Below are 14,884 nucleotides of genomic sequence, written 5' to 3' on the forward strand. Positions count from 1 at the left end.
AGAGTGTGTGTTTCTGTGTGTGCTTCTGGGATGTGGACTTACTCCCTGGGCTCTCCCCGATGCTGCAGTGCTTTCCATTCCAGTACCACAGCAGCAGGGTAGCATCTCTGGAACCAGTCAGGACGTAGCAGTCTCCTCCGATGTATGACTCGGAGCGAGCAAGACACGTCACCACGTCCCTGTGTCCGAACACTATCTGAGTCAGCTTCCCTGCAAGCACAGCAAAAACAGAGAAGGGTTTAGCCTGAACATCAAATAAATAAATACAGAGGACAGGGCATTTAATACTAAGATTGTTGGAAGTAGTGTGGAGACATAATTGCTTTACTCAATCTATAGATACTATCTGAATATATGTTAATTTGTAGTTTTCTGTTTAATTCTAATATTTAGGATAAATCCTCTGGATGAAAAGCCAAGCATAGGCTTAAGTACAATTTCAGAAATATTCTAAATGTTTCTGCAAATTTCAAAAGACTAAATAAATACTTACAAAAACATAAAAAGAGAAATTAAAACAAGTAATTCACTCTGTACAATACTTATTTAGTCAGCAATGTTGCTGTTACTGGCCCAGTTTTTTTTGCACAATGTGTTACAAAACTTTTACACATTTAGTAAGAATTGCAAGGATTTTTGATAATAGGTTTTAGAAGACAAGTAAAAAGTTGTCTCAATAAATATAAACTCTACTGAATAAGGTAGTCTGGAAAGGAGAAAATGGATTATTTAATTTAAATAATAATTAAATCAAAGAAGAATAAGATAAATTCATGATTTTAATGCAAACCTTTGTCCTTTTTTTTATCAGTTAAAAGCAAACATGTTGAATGCTGCAGAATCAATTTCTTTAGACCAAGCTGTTTGCTGATTTTCATCATTATCAGGATTGCTTTCAAACTGTACTTAATTATGACTACAGAGAATAAATACAAAAGTGAAAATTTAAAAAAAGTGAAATTCTAAGAGCAAATAAATTTAATTTAAGAGTAATTATTGAAAACTAAACATATTTAAAATTTGAAATCTTTTCTGATGGCTACATTTAAGAATATTTCTGATGTAAACTGCAGAAATCCTGACTATCAAAAAAAGAAAAAGCGACTAGATGTACAGCCAAAAACAGATGGTAAAGCCCTTACAACCTTCACTCAAACAAATAAAATATGACCTAACTGACAGATGCAATTGTTTAAGTTGCCATCATGAGTTGATCATCTGACTGACCTGAGAGCAGACACTAGTTAATTCCCAGACATGAATAAATATTCATTCCAAATTGGTGTGTATGTGCGTAGTCCAACATGTGTATATGTAAAGAGGCTAATTGCTGTCAGATTTCAAGACCACAGCTCCACTGTCTCCGTCTAATACCCATTACGCTCGTCGTAGTGTGACCCCTGCAGTCAAACAAATGATACTTTAACACAAGTGACACTTTCTGTCTTTGTGTCACAATTAAAATGGTTCCCCCTAAAAAGATGTTGAATATTATGAAACTGAAGCAGGTCAAAGACTTAACTCCCCAAGAAGAACACAGACATCAAAGATGTGAAATGTTTGACATTCTCATAAACAGTGGAAATAAGTAATGATGGCTGCTGCAATAATGGCTACCATGCACCTCAGGTTAAACACGCAGTTATGCACTCACTTCTGCACGCTGGCGTTTGAGGCTGTTTTTTTATGCATGAGCCCCAAATCAGGTCTTGTAACTGATAAAATCCAGTAGCCCTTTAACCTGGGGGAATTGGGGGCGCTGGTGGCAGCTGTTGAGCCGCATTCTATTAAACTCCGCTCACGTTTCAGTCGCACACCCTGGTGGCAGCAACACAATAGAGCTATCTCCATGTTCTCACTTCCCCCCTCGGCTCCCTCCTCCAAAAAAGACAAGGAGGGCCTGGCCTGTAGAGAAATTGAATCGAGTCTGTTGTATAGATGCATGTAGTATTCTGAATGAGGCAGAGGGAACTGGGTACAGAGATGAAGCTTTAGACAGTTTCATTTAGGACCCCTGACCTCATGGCATTTTTTTTTGGTGCGTGTGTGTAAAATGTTTAAATTGGACATGTGCATGCAGGTATTACGTTAATGGTATTCAGGTATAAATGCTGGGCATTGTACTGAAGTTCAGAGGACATTCCATGTACAGCGTACGCCATTAAAGAGCTCTTTGCTTTGATCCTCCAGGCTTTTCGTACAAAAGTATTTACACCACTTGAGATTTTCTACATTTTATAAAGTTGAAAACCTATTTTAAAAGACTTTATCTAAATGTAAAGGAACTTTCCAGACATAAATCCAGATAATATAAATTAAGTGCTATACAGAAGAAAATCCAGATTAATTTAAATTCATAAAACCCAAATCAGAAAAGGTTGGCATGGATTTAGATACAAGCCCTAAAGATCAATACCTAGAAATATCATCTTTGGCTGCAAGCAGAATTATGGGGTATTATATGTCTCTAGATGGATATGTATGGCATGTATGTAAATACTGTATGTCTGGATTATAATCAGAACTTGTACTTAGACAATTGAATACATTACGAGATGACTACCATCCAAATTCTTAAAAAAATTAAGCAATAACTTCTTCTTTTACTGCTTCTGGGGCAGCGAGAAACAAAATTAGGAGTGCTCCTGAGTCTGAGCCAGAATGATCCACTCCATTCCTCTATACATTACCTGTGTCAGTAGAGTAAACCCGGAAGCTCTTGTCCCAGAAGCCACACAGCAGGATGAAGCGGTTGTCGGCAGTGATGACAAAACACTGCGAGCTGATCTGGATGCTCTGATCCAGAAGGTCTGAGATCTGACGCCGATGAGAGCCCACGTTATTTGCTGAAAGAGACAAACAGTAGCTTATATGTCAAAAATGCACGGATGACAAAATTCACAGAGGGATCCAACAAACACTCTGAGGATAAACAGCGAAGAGGCCACACTTTGATGCTCCTCCACCAAAGCTTCAGAGTGAGGAAGATTTGTGGGAGAACACATAAAACATTCTGGAGATTAAGTTTATGGAAACTACACGGTTTCCATGAGGGCCTAAGAGTCTGAATAATGTCCCAGTGTGGATAGTCTTTACAAAAGGAACCCCACTCAAACCAGAGTAGACACAAGCTTCATCTTGGTATGATCAAATATCATTAACTGCATATCTGATTTACTGATACCATTTACTAAAGTGCTATCTCATAGAAAGTGCTATCTTTCTATGTCTATGCGGTTACAAGAAAAAATGTTGTTTTTCTTACTTAATGGGGTCAAACACAAGAAGGAGCAGGTAACACTTGGAACATTTAGAGTATCTGCTTCTACTAATATTTCATTTTTTTAACATTCCCCAGAGCCACAGATGGCTGAACGTTCATCCTCAATTTACTGTGTTTAGCTCAGGCTCCTCCTGGAATGCAAACAGTGTAAATATATTACTGACAAGAGCAAAACTCCCAGCTACCTCCCCCAAAATGTGCGCACACTCCCAAAAAAAATTATGCCTTAGTGTTAGACATTATCCACTGGAGCATAACGATAATATAATTACTGAAAGGTAATACTAAAATACATTTTAGTAATATGTAGTACTGAAAAGCTTTTAGAGAAAGATTACTTTCCTATCATTTAAACAGCAACTACAGAAGTGAATGTGCAGATCAGGATGAATAACAGAGAATCACCTCTGGATAATTTCAGTAGTCAAGTGTTAGGGGGAAAAAAATGGCTCTGAAATTGTCTCGTGAGAATGATGGTGACCACAACATATGCAGAGAAAGAACAGTCCCCTTTGCAGATGTGCATGAAACTGCAAGAAGCTGTAAGAGGTGGTAGCAGGCAGACAGAGGAGGCGCGTTTCTCGCTGCTCCATCGGAGCATCCCATACATCACTGCAACTCGGCACTCTTCTCCTGCTCATCAACAAGTCGTGAAGGATGAGAGGCGCACATATTGTCCTGACAGCCGTCCGCCGTGCATTCTCAATCACACATTATTACCACATTCATATTCATTTCCAGTGACACACGTCCTTTCCCTCTGCTCGAATTAAACCAAAGAAGATGCAGGGGAGGGAGGGAGGAAGAGAGGACTGGGGAGGGAGGGAGAAAGAGGGGGAGTTGATGATGAAATGCTGGCCTAAGCCACAGCTCATTGCATTCCAATTTGCATGCAAATGGTTTAGTGAAAGAGCAGGGCCTATATCATGAGGAGTGAACTGGGGCAGCGGCTGAGAAACAACTCTAATCTACTGTCCAGGGACACGACTGCTGAGCGCCATGCGTCACGAGGATGCCAACAGGACCCAACGCACAAATCCACATAGAGTTTCATTTCATGCATAAACAGGTTCATACTCAAGTGTGTGTGGATTCCTTAGTAGTCATAAATGATAGCTTACCTATCAGAGGGTCAATTTCCACAGGAAGTTGGTACTGCTGCTCCCCAGTGTTCTGATGACCTGACAGAGAAGACAGATTGGATTATTATTGTAATTGAGTGGCCTTGTGAAACAGAAGCTGCATTCAAGATCATTACAACAGACAGGAAACTATAACAATAATGCTATAATTTGACTCACTGGCACAGGGCTGTTCCTATGAATTATACATCAGTTATGTCAGAATGTTACTAAAGAAGATATATACTGCCTAACAATCAGACCTCAGCATCACTCCAGAAATACTAACTTTAAACTGAACTCATCATTTTTATAATCATATTTGCAATATAAGCAAATGTATTCAAGTTAAAGTTTTTGTATTTTTCTGTGGAGGAATGTGGAAGTAAAGTAAAAATAAATAATGAGCAAAATATTATGGTTGGTTATCTGGACACTGCTTGAACTTTTTAATACAATCTCCTAAACTACAGTAAAAACAATTAAAAGCGAAATCTATTTTTTACATAATGCGGTTCATTGCCCACAAAAACAGATTAGTTTATCCATGTACGTTTATTTATCCTCACAATCTATTTTTTCTAGAGTTGCATTAATGTTGAGTAAATAAGACTGTGCAAAGTGGTTGGTTGATGTATGGAAGTGGACATCAGACCTAATGCTGGCTGCTACATGTGTCACATTTGATACAGCTGCATGGTAGACACAGTCAACTGTCTCTCAAATCAATGTCCATCCTGTGGAGATTAGACAGCCTAATATCCATATAAGTAATAGAGTGATGACATTGAAATTATCAGCAGAAAGTCCACAAAATCCATTTTAAGAGTATTCAGCTGATCCAAAATGCTGCAACAAGTTCTAATCAAAAATGATCACAGATCATATCTCTTAAATTATACTTCTCTTCATTATTTCCATGTTTAATCCAGAATTTAAAATCTTCCTTCTTATGCATTAAGCTCCTAAAAACCAAGGTCAATAATACATCACAGATTGGGTTGTTCCTTCTGTTCCTAACGGAGCAGTTTGGTCTTAGGCTTTAGTAGTGGTTTCTAAAAGTAGAATGGGAAGTAGATCTTTTAGTTATCAGGCTCCTCTCCTGTGGAACTAACTCCTATTTGTTGACAATTAGGTAAACACCCTGTCTACTTTTAGTACTTGGCTAAAAAAAACTTTCCTTTCTGAAAGATTATAATAAGTTATCTCTATAATTATGCTGCTGTAGGCTTAGGGTGCTGGAAGGCATAGTATAAGGACCACTTTCCTTTAATGTGCTTTATTTTACATCCATTCTCCAATGATGCATAATGTGCGGTTTCAGCTTTTGATTTTTGTTTTTGTTTCTCTCCATTGTTGGTACATTTGCCCTGGTATTCCCTTCAGTTGTGACACCAGAGGAAAATTAATTTCAGAGATGCTACTGCAAACAAATTTATGTTTCCTTTGTCTTGCATTTGTAAATTATTTTTCTCTCCTAGACAGCTAAAGGCTGACCTTGTGTTGAGACTTACTGTTTGTGCTCTCTTTTTCATTTAGATTTGACTGCTGGCTCAGAGCTAATTTGTTCACTTGTTTCTTTCATAGATTAAGCCACCAAAAGCAGCACTAATGCCATGAACCTTTTTTACTTTTTGCTGCATTCGACAATTCTCCGTAAACTGTATTAAGCCACAATGATACATTGCAGAATCCAAATGGAACTATACATATTGATCTGGGAAGCCTCCTGTACAAAGTGTTTACAAAAGGGAGGGACATTAAGTACAATTCTTCTAACCTATTGGTTACCTACCATCTTTCCCCTCCTCAAAGGCAAAAATCACATCTTTTTGCTAATTTTTTAAAAAGCAACAGTGGATTTTTCAGCTAATATCGGCACAACTATTTATGCTAACTAGTTATGCTTCAGTCCTCTGCCTCTGCTTGACTGGTCACTGCATTTGATTGGTCTGAAATTTTCTGTATGCAGGCAAACATATCTGTTGGCACCTGTCTAGATGTTTTTTCGGGAGTTTGTGCATTCACATATCACGCAACACTTCATCTTGCTTGCAAGGTAAAATTTCCTGTGCCTGATGATCAATAGATCCTCCAAATCAGGGATTGCCGCAAATTCAACAAAAAAAATGCAAGTGACTGTCCACTGCCTCCTCATTCTTGTCCAGGAGGAATTAAAATTGTGACTAAATTACTTTATTTCAACCGTTGGGCTTCCCAACTGATAAACAAATTTCATGATCAACAGAACTGAACTACAATCAATACATCATGTAGGTATTCTACTTGGAAAAGTGCCTTGAAAAAGGCATATAAAGTAGAATTATGTAAAAAAAAAAAAAATTTGAATTAAAGATTTTACATAGAAAATAAAAATTACAAGAATTTTTAATAGCCCTCAAAAATACAGAAAAGAAAATAGTTAATAAACAGAAACCACTCACCTGTCAGGCCATGCCATTTGTTTACAGAAAAGAGGCGACTGGCAGTGACCGTGATGATGGCAGGTGACGCAAGACCAGGCTGAGTATTGGCTGCGACATGTGTCACTGGAGAATTGGATGGGAACTTCAGCACCATGATAACATCCTGCTGCATCTGCTCCGTAAACATCAGCGGAGTCTGCAGGAGAAGATACTGTTCAGGGTCCGGGGACGGGGCAAAAGAACAGAAGATGGAAATGTGTCCCAGACGGGGTGAAGAGGCAGAAGCAAAGCAAAAGGAATTGAGGAAAGCAATCCATGTGGGTGGCATAAAGGAGAACGGGAGAAGAAAAACGAGAGGAAAGAAAAGCACAAAGAGAAAATTAGGAAAGGGATAGATGTTAACAGCAGCAAGCAAAGCCAGAACAGAGCAGCTCATAGCTCAGAAATCAAACATCTCTTTTGATAGAAGTTCATAGGATGAGCAAAGTAGGATAAAATACTATACTAGAAAAATACTAGAAAAGATTATTAACTTCTCTCTCTATTTAATATTGATTTTCTACAGTTGATTATGACAATGGATGGAAAATGGATGGATTTTGAATTAAACTTGAGGACAGCGTTAAGAGTTTTAATCAGTCTTTGTTGTAAGCTGCTTCCAACAATGCTTTTTTTCATACCTTTTCAAAATTTGCTGGCCAATATAAAATTGACTTTTTTACAGCCTGTTCAAAAAACTTTGGACTCTGTACAGCTCACATCTGAATGTAGCTTGTTTCCTGAGAAAGTTCAGATCCATAAACTGATTCACCCTAAATGTGTGTTAACATCTCAAGAAGGTTTTATCTTAATGACTTTGTAGGCTCACTGGGTGAGCTTCAGGATTCAGGGTCACCTGTGCTGTCCCTCTGGGTCCATATTGGGACATATTTTTGCGCATAATTACCCCTCTCACAGTACAGCTAATTTTTGGGACATTTACTGGAAGGAACCTGGTCTCTGTGTTGAATATGTTGATCTTTTACTCCTGCTTTCATTTAGTAGAGAGATGTGGCAATAACTTGTTTGATGACCTCAAAAATAAATTTAAAAAATGGAATAAAAATTGTATTACATATTAATCTGCCTGGTGTACAAATAATCTTAGGTTTATGTTTGGTTCCATGGGATGTGGAAGTGGTGTGTTAGTGCCACAATTAGGCTGCACAGCACTTTCTCCAAGATCCCTATTAAATTGGGAGCGACTCTGCATGATTGGACTGTAATAACACCAGGTATGCTTCATTGAGCTATAGTAGTGTACTTGAAGCTTTACATAGAATAAACCAGTAAAGGAGTCATTTGTCCAGAATAACCTGCTTCTAGTGTGCCTGCTCATTATCTAACATTGCCTTGTTTTCTTTTTGGATCTATCGTGGTCAGGTTAGTTAAAAAATTAAGGTTTTTAAGTATTTTTCAAGTTCAGTTCTCTTAGGCTATGTTCACACAGCAGCCTTAAGCGACCTAAATCCAATTTTTTTGCACATATGCAACCTGTATCTCATCTTTTCATGGCAGTCTGAACAACACAGATCCAATTTTTTCCTATGCAACCCAGGCCACTTGGCTATGTGGACGTGAATCCGACACGAATGTTGTTAACGCACTGGCTGAGGTTGGGAAAGATCGCTAGAGGTGCTCAAGAACTACCATCTATATGTACTGCCGTAAACACAGAGCATGCTTGTAACGTCATAGTATGATATATATATATACGTATATTTCAAGGCAAAAATACATTAAGGCAACAATATCTGTTAACTATTTCAATTTACACTTGCTTGAGAGGCATATGTATAGATGTTTAAAATGCATACGGAGATGTTTTTACAATCTACTGAATTAAAGCTGCATTTTCACATATATAACAGGAGGAGAAAAATGCTCTCTCATCAACATGTCAGGGTGCTTCCTTTGCTTAGACAATGTTTAGGACAAATTTAAGAAGTGTTTGTACTAAGCAGATTGAACAGAAAGCTATTTTCCTCCTTGTGTGTAAAGTAGAGGAATGTCAGTGTTTAACATCAGGAAGAGACCTGGGTAAATCCGGTTCATCTGACAGCTAACTAGAAGCAGTGACAGTATCATTACCACCAGCATGGGCAGATGCAGACACTCTGACAACACACTCGCTTGAGGTAAAGGACAGAAAAGGGAAGCAAAGAAAGAGTAGAATGAAAATAAAGGTTTGGATATGGCCAGACATCAGTTTGAAAAGCTGTCTGAACAGGATGCCTTTTAAAACTACATTTGGAGAAATAAAAATAAAAACATTCATAGGCATCCACCTACACAGTCAAGCGGCATATTCAAAGGAATAACATAAGATTCTATGTGTGTGCAATGGGTGGTGGTTCACAGCCAGCTGTCAGCGCCGCAGGGACACCACACTAATAAGGACTCATGGGACCTCGGCCCATCACAGGCAGGAACCACTGACTGCACTCCCTGGCCCTTAAAGGGCCATCACTTCAGAACAGCTATTAGGCCCCCTTTTCTGATCTTGTGTTTTCAGCTAAGGTGGAAAATCTGGCTCAGATCCTGGTTTCCAGTAGAAAACCTTTTACCAAATGCATATACACACAAATGCTTGTAATCTCTTCTTGTCAGACACACCTCACTAATATTGAGAGAGGGGGCATGTTCTTAAAACCAAAACATATTTTTCCACAGTGGGAGAAGCAGAAAAGTAAGACATGGAGTGTGGATACAGAAAAGCATAGTGGACATGAGTTGGCTTTTGACCCCATGACCCAAGCTGTTGCATTACTTACTACTTGCATGGCTGAACTTCGAGGTGGGTGCGGTTCAATAAGCAACTGACAAGGAGTCTGTCCAAAGCTCCTGATCTGGGACTCCACAGCCTAAAAAAGCACAAAAAAAGTTTAGATAAACCTTGATGTAATTTCATATTCATTTATCTTATATAAGTGTGACTAAGAATTCTTTGTTCAGTCCAAACATCTATAGTAAATAATCCTTTGCAAATTAAAATAAATATTAAACAAGTCTATCATGTTAAAAATCAAGAGAAACAAAACATCAAGGAGAAAATGAAACACTTGTGGTATTGCACATAGACACGATCTACATACTTTTTCACACATGTACACACAACAAGCTATTTATCCAGCACACAGAATCAGAGGAGAGGAGGAGGGCAAGCTGAATGGTCTGCTTGGTTAGGTGGTGTTAATGAAGAGGTATAGGACCATAAATGTCAGAGCAGACGCCGGCCGAGCAGCCTCTGGACATTATCACACAGCTCACTGTCAGAAAGGGAGGTGCTCCCTGTATGGATGCAAAGCTTCACCAAAGCCTCATAATGTGATCTCTTCGGAACAATGTAAGCATGCATTTCTTGCTATATTATCTTTTTTTTTGTTTGAAATATTGGAGCTTTCAAGCAACTTTATTTTACAAAGCCAGAAAACAAGGAAGCAATTTGGATATATGCTCAGAGAAAGCTGAGGAAGTGTTAAAGAATGTATTTATTACAACTAATTTTTAAAGAGCAGTCGGGTTTATTCAAATATAAAAATACCTTGCAGGGGTTGACATTAAGGATTTTTACCACTTGCCCTTTGGGCAAGTGACTTTCACATTTCATTTGCCCAGAAACAATTTTTACTTGCCCAGTATAATGTTTGATAAATATAGTTCCTAATATTCATTTTTGTATATATATCAATGAAACATGTTTTTTTTAAATGTTTTTTGTAATCCAGTATTTTTAATTTTACAGGTTCCTGGTGTGTATATGCATGCCTCAGATAATGAACTCAAGCCTACATTACCGTGTTAACATGCCTTTCAATCCTTCCTGCACATTCTTTTCAAACTAAACTTTGCTTTAAACTGTTGTGTGCTTGGGAAAAATACAAATTGTAATGTTAAAAATCTAAAAAGAATAACTTGACAGCTTAAAAAACTTAAGACAAATCACAAGATAGAAGTCAATGTCACAAATGAATAACTTATTTTAGAGTCCCAGTATGTTTATACAAGATAATACTATTAGTATAAAGTGACTTTTCTAGAGAATCATTATACAGTTATTTTATACAGGGTTTCCACAGTCTTACATAATTTCAGAATTCCCTGACTTTTAACTGACTCAGGATTAGTTTTCCCTGACAAAATAAATGCAGCAACAAGACAATAATAATAACAAAACAGGTCACCAATTTAATATGTTTAGCTCTATAACATTTAAATGCACCTCTCCAATGTCTGAGAGAAAAAAAAATTCATAAAAATGTTTTAATGTATGACCACTGTACAGAAGACTGCCATATGATAGCGCTTTCTAGCTTGTTTGTCGTTTTGGTAACTACATCAAAATTACCGCTAGGTTGACAAAAATCACGCCATCTGGTGGAAAATCTCGCGGCTTTTTCAAATCATGCGTCTTTTTCAAATCACGCGAGAATGTGTACAAAACAACAAAAATGGCGCGGGCTGGGTCGTTTTTCAGCTAATGTCTGTGATTTTAAAGTAATTTTGAGTGATAAATAATTTTTTTGCTATCACTGCACTCGCCCGGCGGGCAAATGCAATTAAATTTGTACTCTCCCGACAATAAAAAGTGCTTGCCCCGCGCGATCGGGCGATGGTTAACATCGAGCCCTACCTTGTTAGTGAAACAACTAGTTTAGCCACTGCCACCATTTAAATGTGTACAATTTCCAACAAAATTTTCCTGGTCCGCTATCTTTTTCACTGTGTTTATGTTTTTAATGAAGTAATCTATGGTTCTAATAGAGCTAATTATCCAGACGTTTCCCAGATTAGCTAAATTATTCTAGGCTTCTCTCCTTTACAGAACATTTTATGTATCTAATATCTCCAAGTGCCTTAAGATGACATGTATTGTGAATTGGGGCTATATAAAAAAAAATCAGAACTGTGATTCCATTAACTAAATTCAGTGCTGAGATTTATTTGGTTAGTTTATTTTCTTTCTCAAAACAATAAAACCACATTAATGGACACAATATTTGCATAGAACTAGAGCCTGACCAGACGCGAAATTTACCTCTGCACTTTATGAAGTCCTTAATGTTTAGGAAATGGCACTTTCCAAATATCTTAAACTGAATTTAATATAATCTGAAATATATAAAAACTATCCAAACATACATACATATGTCCTTTAATGAGGCTAGAAGAACTGCATTAATTTATGATTTAAGTTAAAAAAATAAAAATAAAAAAATCCAGTTATAAAAACAGAAAATTCTGTTTTGTCTGTAAAATATGTATGGAACGGAACTAGAAATAGACAAGAAAATCACCATGTTCACCAAGACAAAAAAGAAAGTTGTTTAAAAAAAAAGAACAAGGCTCGAGAAAATGACCAACACAGAATCATGACAGCTTTGTCAGTGTGTTGTTGCCGTGCTGTGTGACTGGCTGTGTGGGAGTGACAGCTTGTGTGCGCAGGCTGAAGGGTTTGAGCCTGACTTGGCGCAGACTGAAAATGAGCTCATGGTTTAGGCCTGAGTATGGTATTTCCATGAGAAAAAGGTCAGGAAACGAGTCTCTTCATAGCTATTGTCTGAAAATAACCAGAGGAGCACAGAAGAGGGAGTGATTTTAATATCAAGATACGAAGTTTCATCACGTTATTAAGGTTTGAGAACTGAATCTCAGAGGGTCAACACTGATTAATTTCTTTGGAAATGTAGAACTAGAGAAAGAAACCAGAAAGGTGATGCAGTGCCAGTAGAATGATTTTATAAAACAACACAAAGATTTGAGCAGAATTTGAGAAAATCTGTAAAAAGCAAATATTAGACTTAAGAAAAAGTAGACAGTTCTGCTTATAATGGCCAAAACTTTGGGTGTTAAAGAGATTGTAGTAACTATTCCTACAACTTATGCATAGTGCAGTGGGTAATTATTTGTTATGAATATTCAGTTTTTAATTGTTTATTCTGTAACATAATTACAGAATAAACACCTGTAGAAATGAATTATAGTTTTAAAGTTATCGTGTAAAGTATTGTACCATTTTTTCTGTTTCACTATTAAAAGCGTAATACTGGAAGTCTAACAAGATATTAGTTAATGAGAAGGGCTAGCATGCCTGTTTGAAGTTGTAAACAGCATTGTCTTAATTAAAGTGGTAACCATCTCACATTAAGTTTTGTGCCCTCCAACAGGGTTCCAAGACATAGCGTCAGATGGGGTTACCATCTGACGCTGATCTTGGGTACCTGCACCAATGATCCAAGAACGACTAAATGGGAGAACCACTGACCGGAGATATAAGATAATGGCTCTACTGAAAGATTGGCTAGCAAAGTACAGTGGGGGCCCTGCAAATTATCTCCTGGATGAGGTGAACGCAGCACTGAGCACGATTCCTACTGTGACCATCAATGAAACTAATGAGCTGATATACAGTACAGAATTATTGATCCTTGAGATGCTTGGCCAAGGTAACACTTCCACAGTGACCAATGTCCTCCATGGCTGAGAAGGTTGGAAGCCAAAATCAAGGCAACATGGAAAGCAGTAAGCTATTTATCAGAGCTCTATAAGTTTGCATCTAGTAAAGATATACCCAAGAAATAGAAACCGATACCCATAGCCTTGACTACCTGACTGAAGAGATACAGTGAAGAGGCCAGACAAATAAATAAATGTGGAATATACTAAGTAGATGCTTTGTCATCCCTGATTCTCTTGCCCAAGGACACAACAACACTGAAAGTAGGAGCCGGGGCTTGAACCGTCAATCTTTCGATTTCAGGGCAAACTCCTACGTCTGACACCACCGTCGCCCCTTGATTTGACCAAATCCTATCAATGGCTAGAAAGGGCCAGGCTGAATGACTATGGTGAAGAGAATACCGATCATGGCAGTGCAGTAGCAGGACCTGAGCACCACAGCAATAGAGGTCCAGATCTACCATACCAGGCAAGATCCCAGGTGCATGCTATGCAATGAGGGCAGTAACCCCCACACTGGAGAAAAATCAGACATCTCAGTCCAGAGGAGTTAAGTTCTAGGAACAGCTAAGATACTGAGAGGAACTCTCAAGCTCCAAGGCCTATGGTAGAGGAGCTGAGCCTGAGAAGAAGACACCTATCCCCCTCCAGGAAGCACAAGGAGTGGATGAGAGCTTAGTGTGTATGATCTCTCTCTAAAGAATTTTTGCTGAATAAATTCAGGCCCATTTAGGTCAAATGTCTATCTGGTGTTTTAATTCACAGCATTTTTATGATGGCAGAAAACAAAACTATAAATGGTCCCAGAGTTAACAGCTTGGGCCATGCAGACACCACTTTATATCCAACAGATATTAGATTTAATCTGGAAAAAAAATCCAAGATATTAGTTTTTAATTTTATTAATAACTTAAAGAAAAAAGAAATCAATGCATTTATAAACTGAGTGTGCAATATGTGCAGGTCTCAATAGAGATAACTGCTTAAGGAAATACTGGCAACCTTCTAACCATTTTTGTGTTTAAAAAGCTAGGTTTGTGCATAAGGGTTTTCTTTCACCACTAATACACTCTCAATAGAATGATTTTCTAATGTTGCCGCGGTGAAATAAGTTAGTTGAGGGTCAGGAAAAGCCTTAGGTTTTATCTGAATAAACTGTAAACTTTAGGTACATGTTATATTTATTCAAGCATTCTATTTTCTAACTCAAGTGTTTTCAAGATCAGCTTTCTTATCTTGCATCAAATACCTGTACCTGTGTAAATAGAAATCTGGCCTTTTTTTTACCCTAAACACTTCAGTGCAGGATTTTCCCCTCTGTGTCATAACAGAGTCTCATATTATTTTCCATCTCATTCACAGTAAGTCTTGGAGTGTCAGTGCATCATTCAAGGTCAAGGCAGCACCCTTCCCTGACAACAGGGTGAAGCATTTTGCTTAAGCTAATGTGTGGAAAAACTCCTCAAAGGCACCTAACTTATCTTCATTAGGTTTAGACTTGACATTTACGAGGCTGTCTAGAAGAGGAACTAGGTTGAGTGTAGGTCAGGATGTCC

General features: G+C 37.9%; 1 protein-coding gene across 9 annotated transcripts in view; it reads right to left on the reverse strand.

The window, feature by feature from the left end:
- lrba (LPS responsive beige-like anchor protein) overlaps positions 1 to 14,884 on the reverse strand; it is a 260,811-nt gene that overhangs the window by 14,362 nt on the left and 231,565 nt on the right. For 6 of the 9 annotated variants that reach the window (XM_038271819.1, XM_038271823.1, XM_038271822.1 and 3 more), the window contains 5 exons: positions 9,644 to 9,733; positions 6,849 to 7,041; positions 4,405 to 4,464; positions 2,691 to 2,846; positions 43 to 210 (listed from right to left, as the gene is read on the reverse strand). In XM_038271819.1, the coding sequence (XP_038127747.1) occupies positions 43 to 210; positions 2,691 to 2,846; positions 4,405 to 4,464; positions 6,849 to 7,041; positions 9,644 to 9,733 (667 nt within the window). The remainder of the gene's footprint in view (positions 1 to 42; positions 211 to 2,690; positions 2,847 to 4,404; positions 4,465 to 6,848; positions 7,042 to 9,643; positions 9,734 to 14,884) is intronic. The other 3 variants (XM_038271825.1, XM_038271824.1, XM_038271821.1) reach the window with 1 other exon arrangement.

The sequence above is a fragment of the Cyprinodon tularosa genome, unplaced genomic scaffold (assembly GCF_016077235.1).
Source record: "Cyprinodon tularosa strain WSP-4 unplaced genomic scaffold, ASM1607723v1 ctg81, whole genome shotgun sequence".
Taxonomy (NCBI): Eukaryota; Metazoa; Chordata; class Actinopteri; order Cyprinodontiformes; family Cyprinodontidae; genus Cyprinodon; species Cyprinodon tularosa.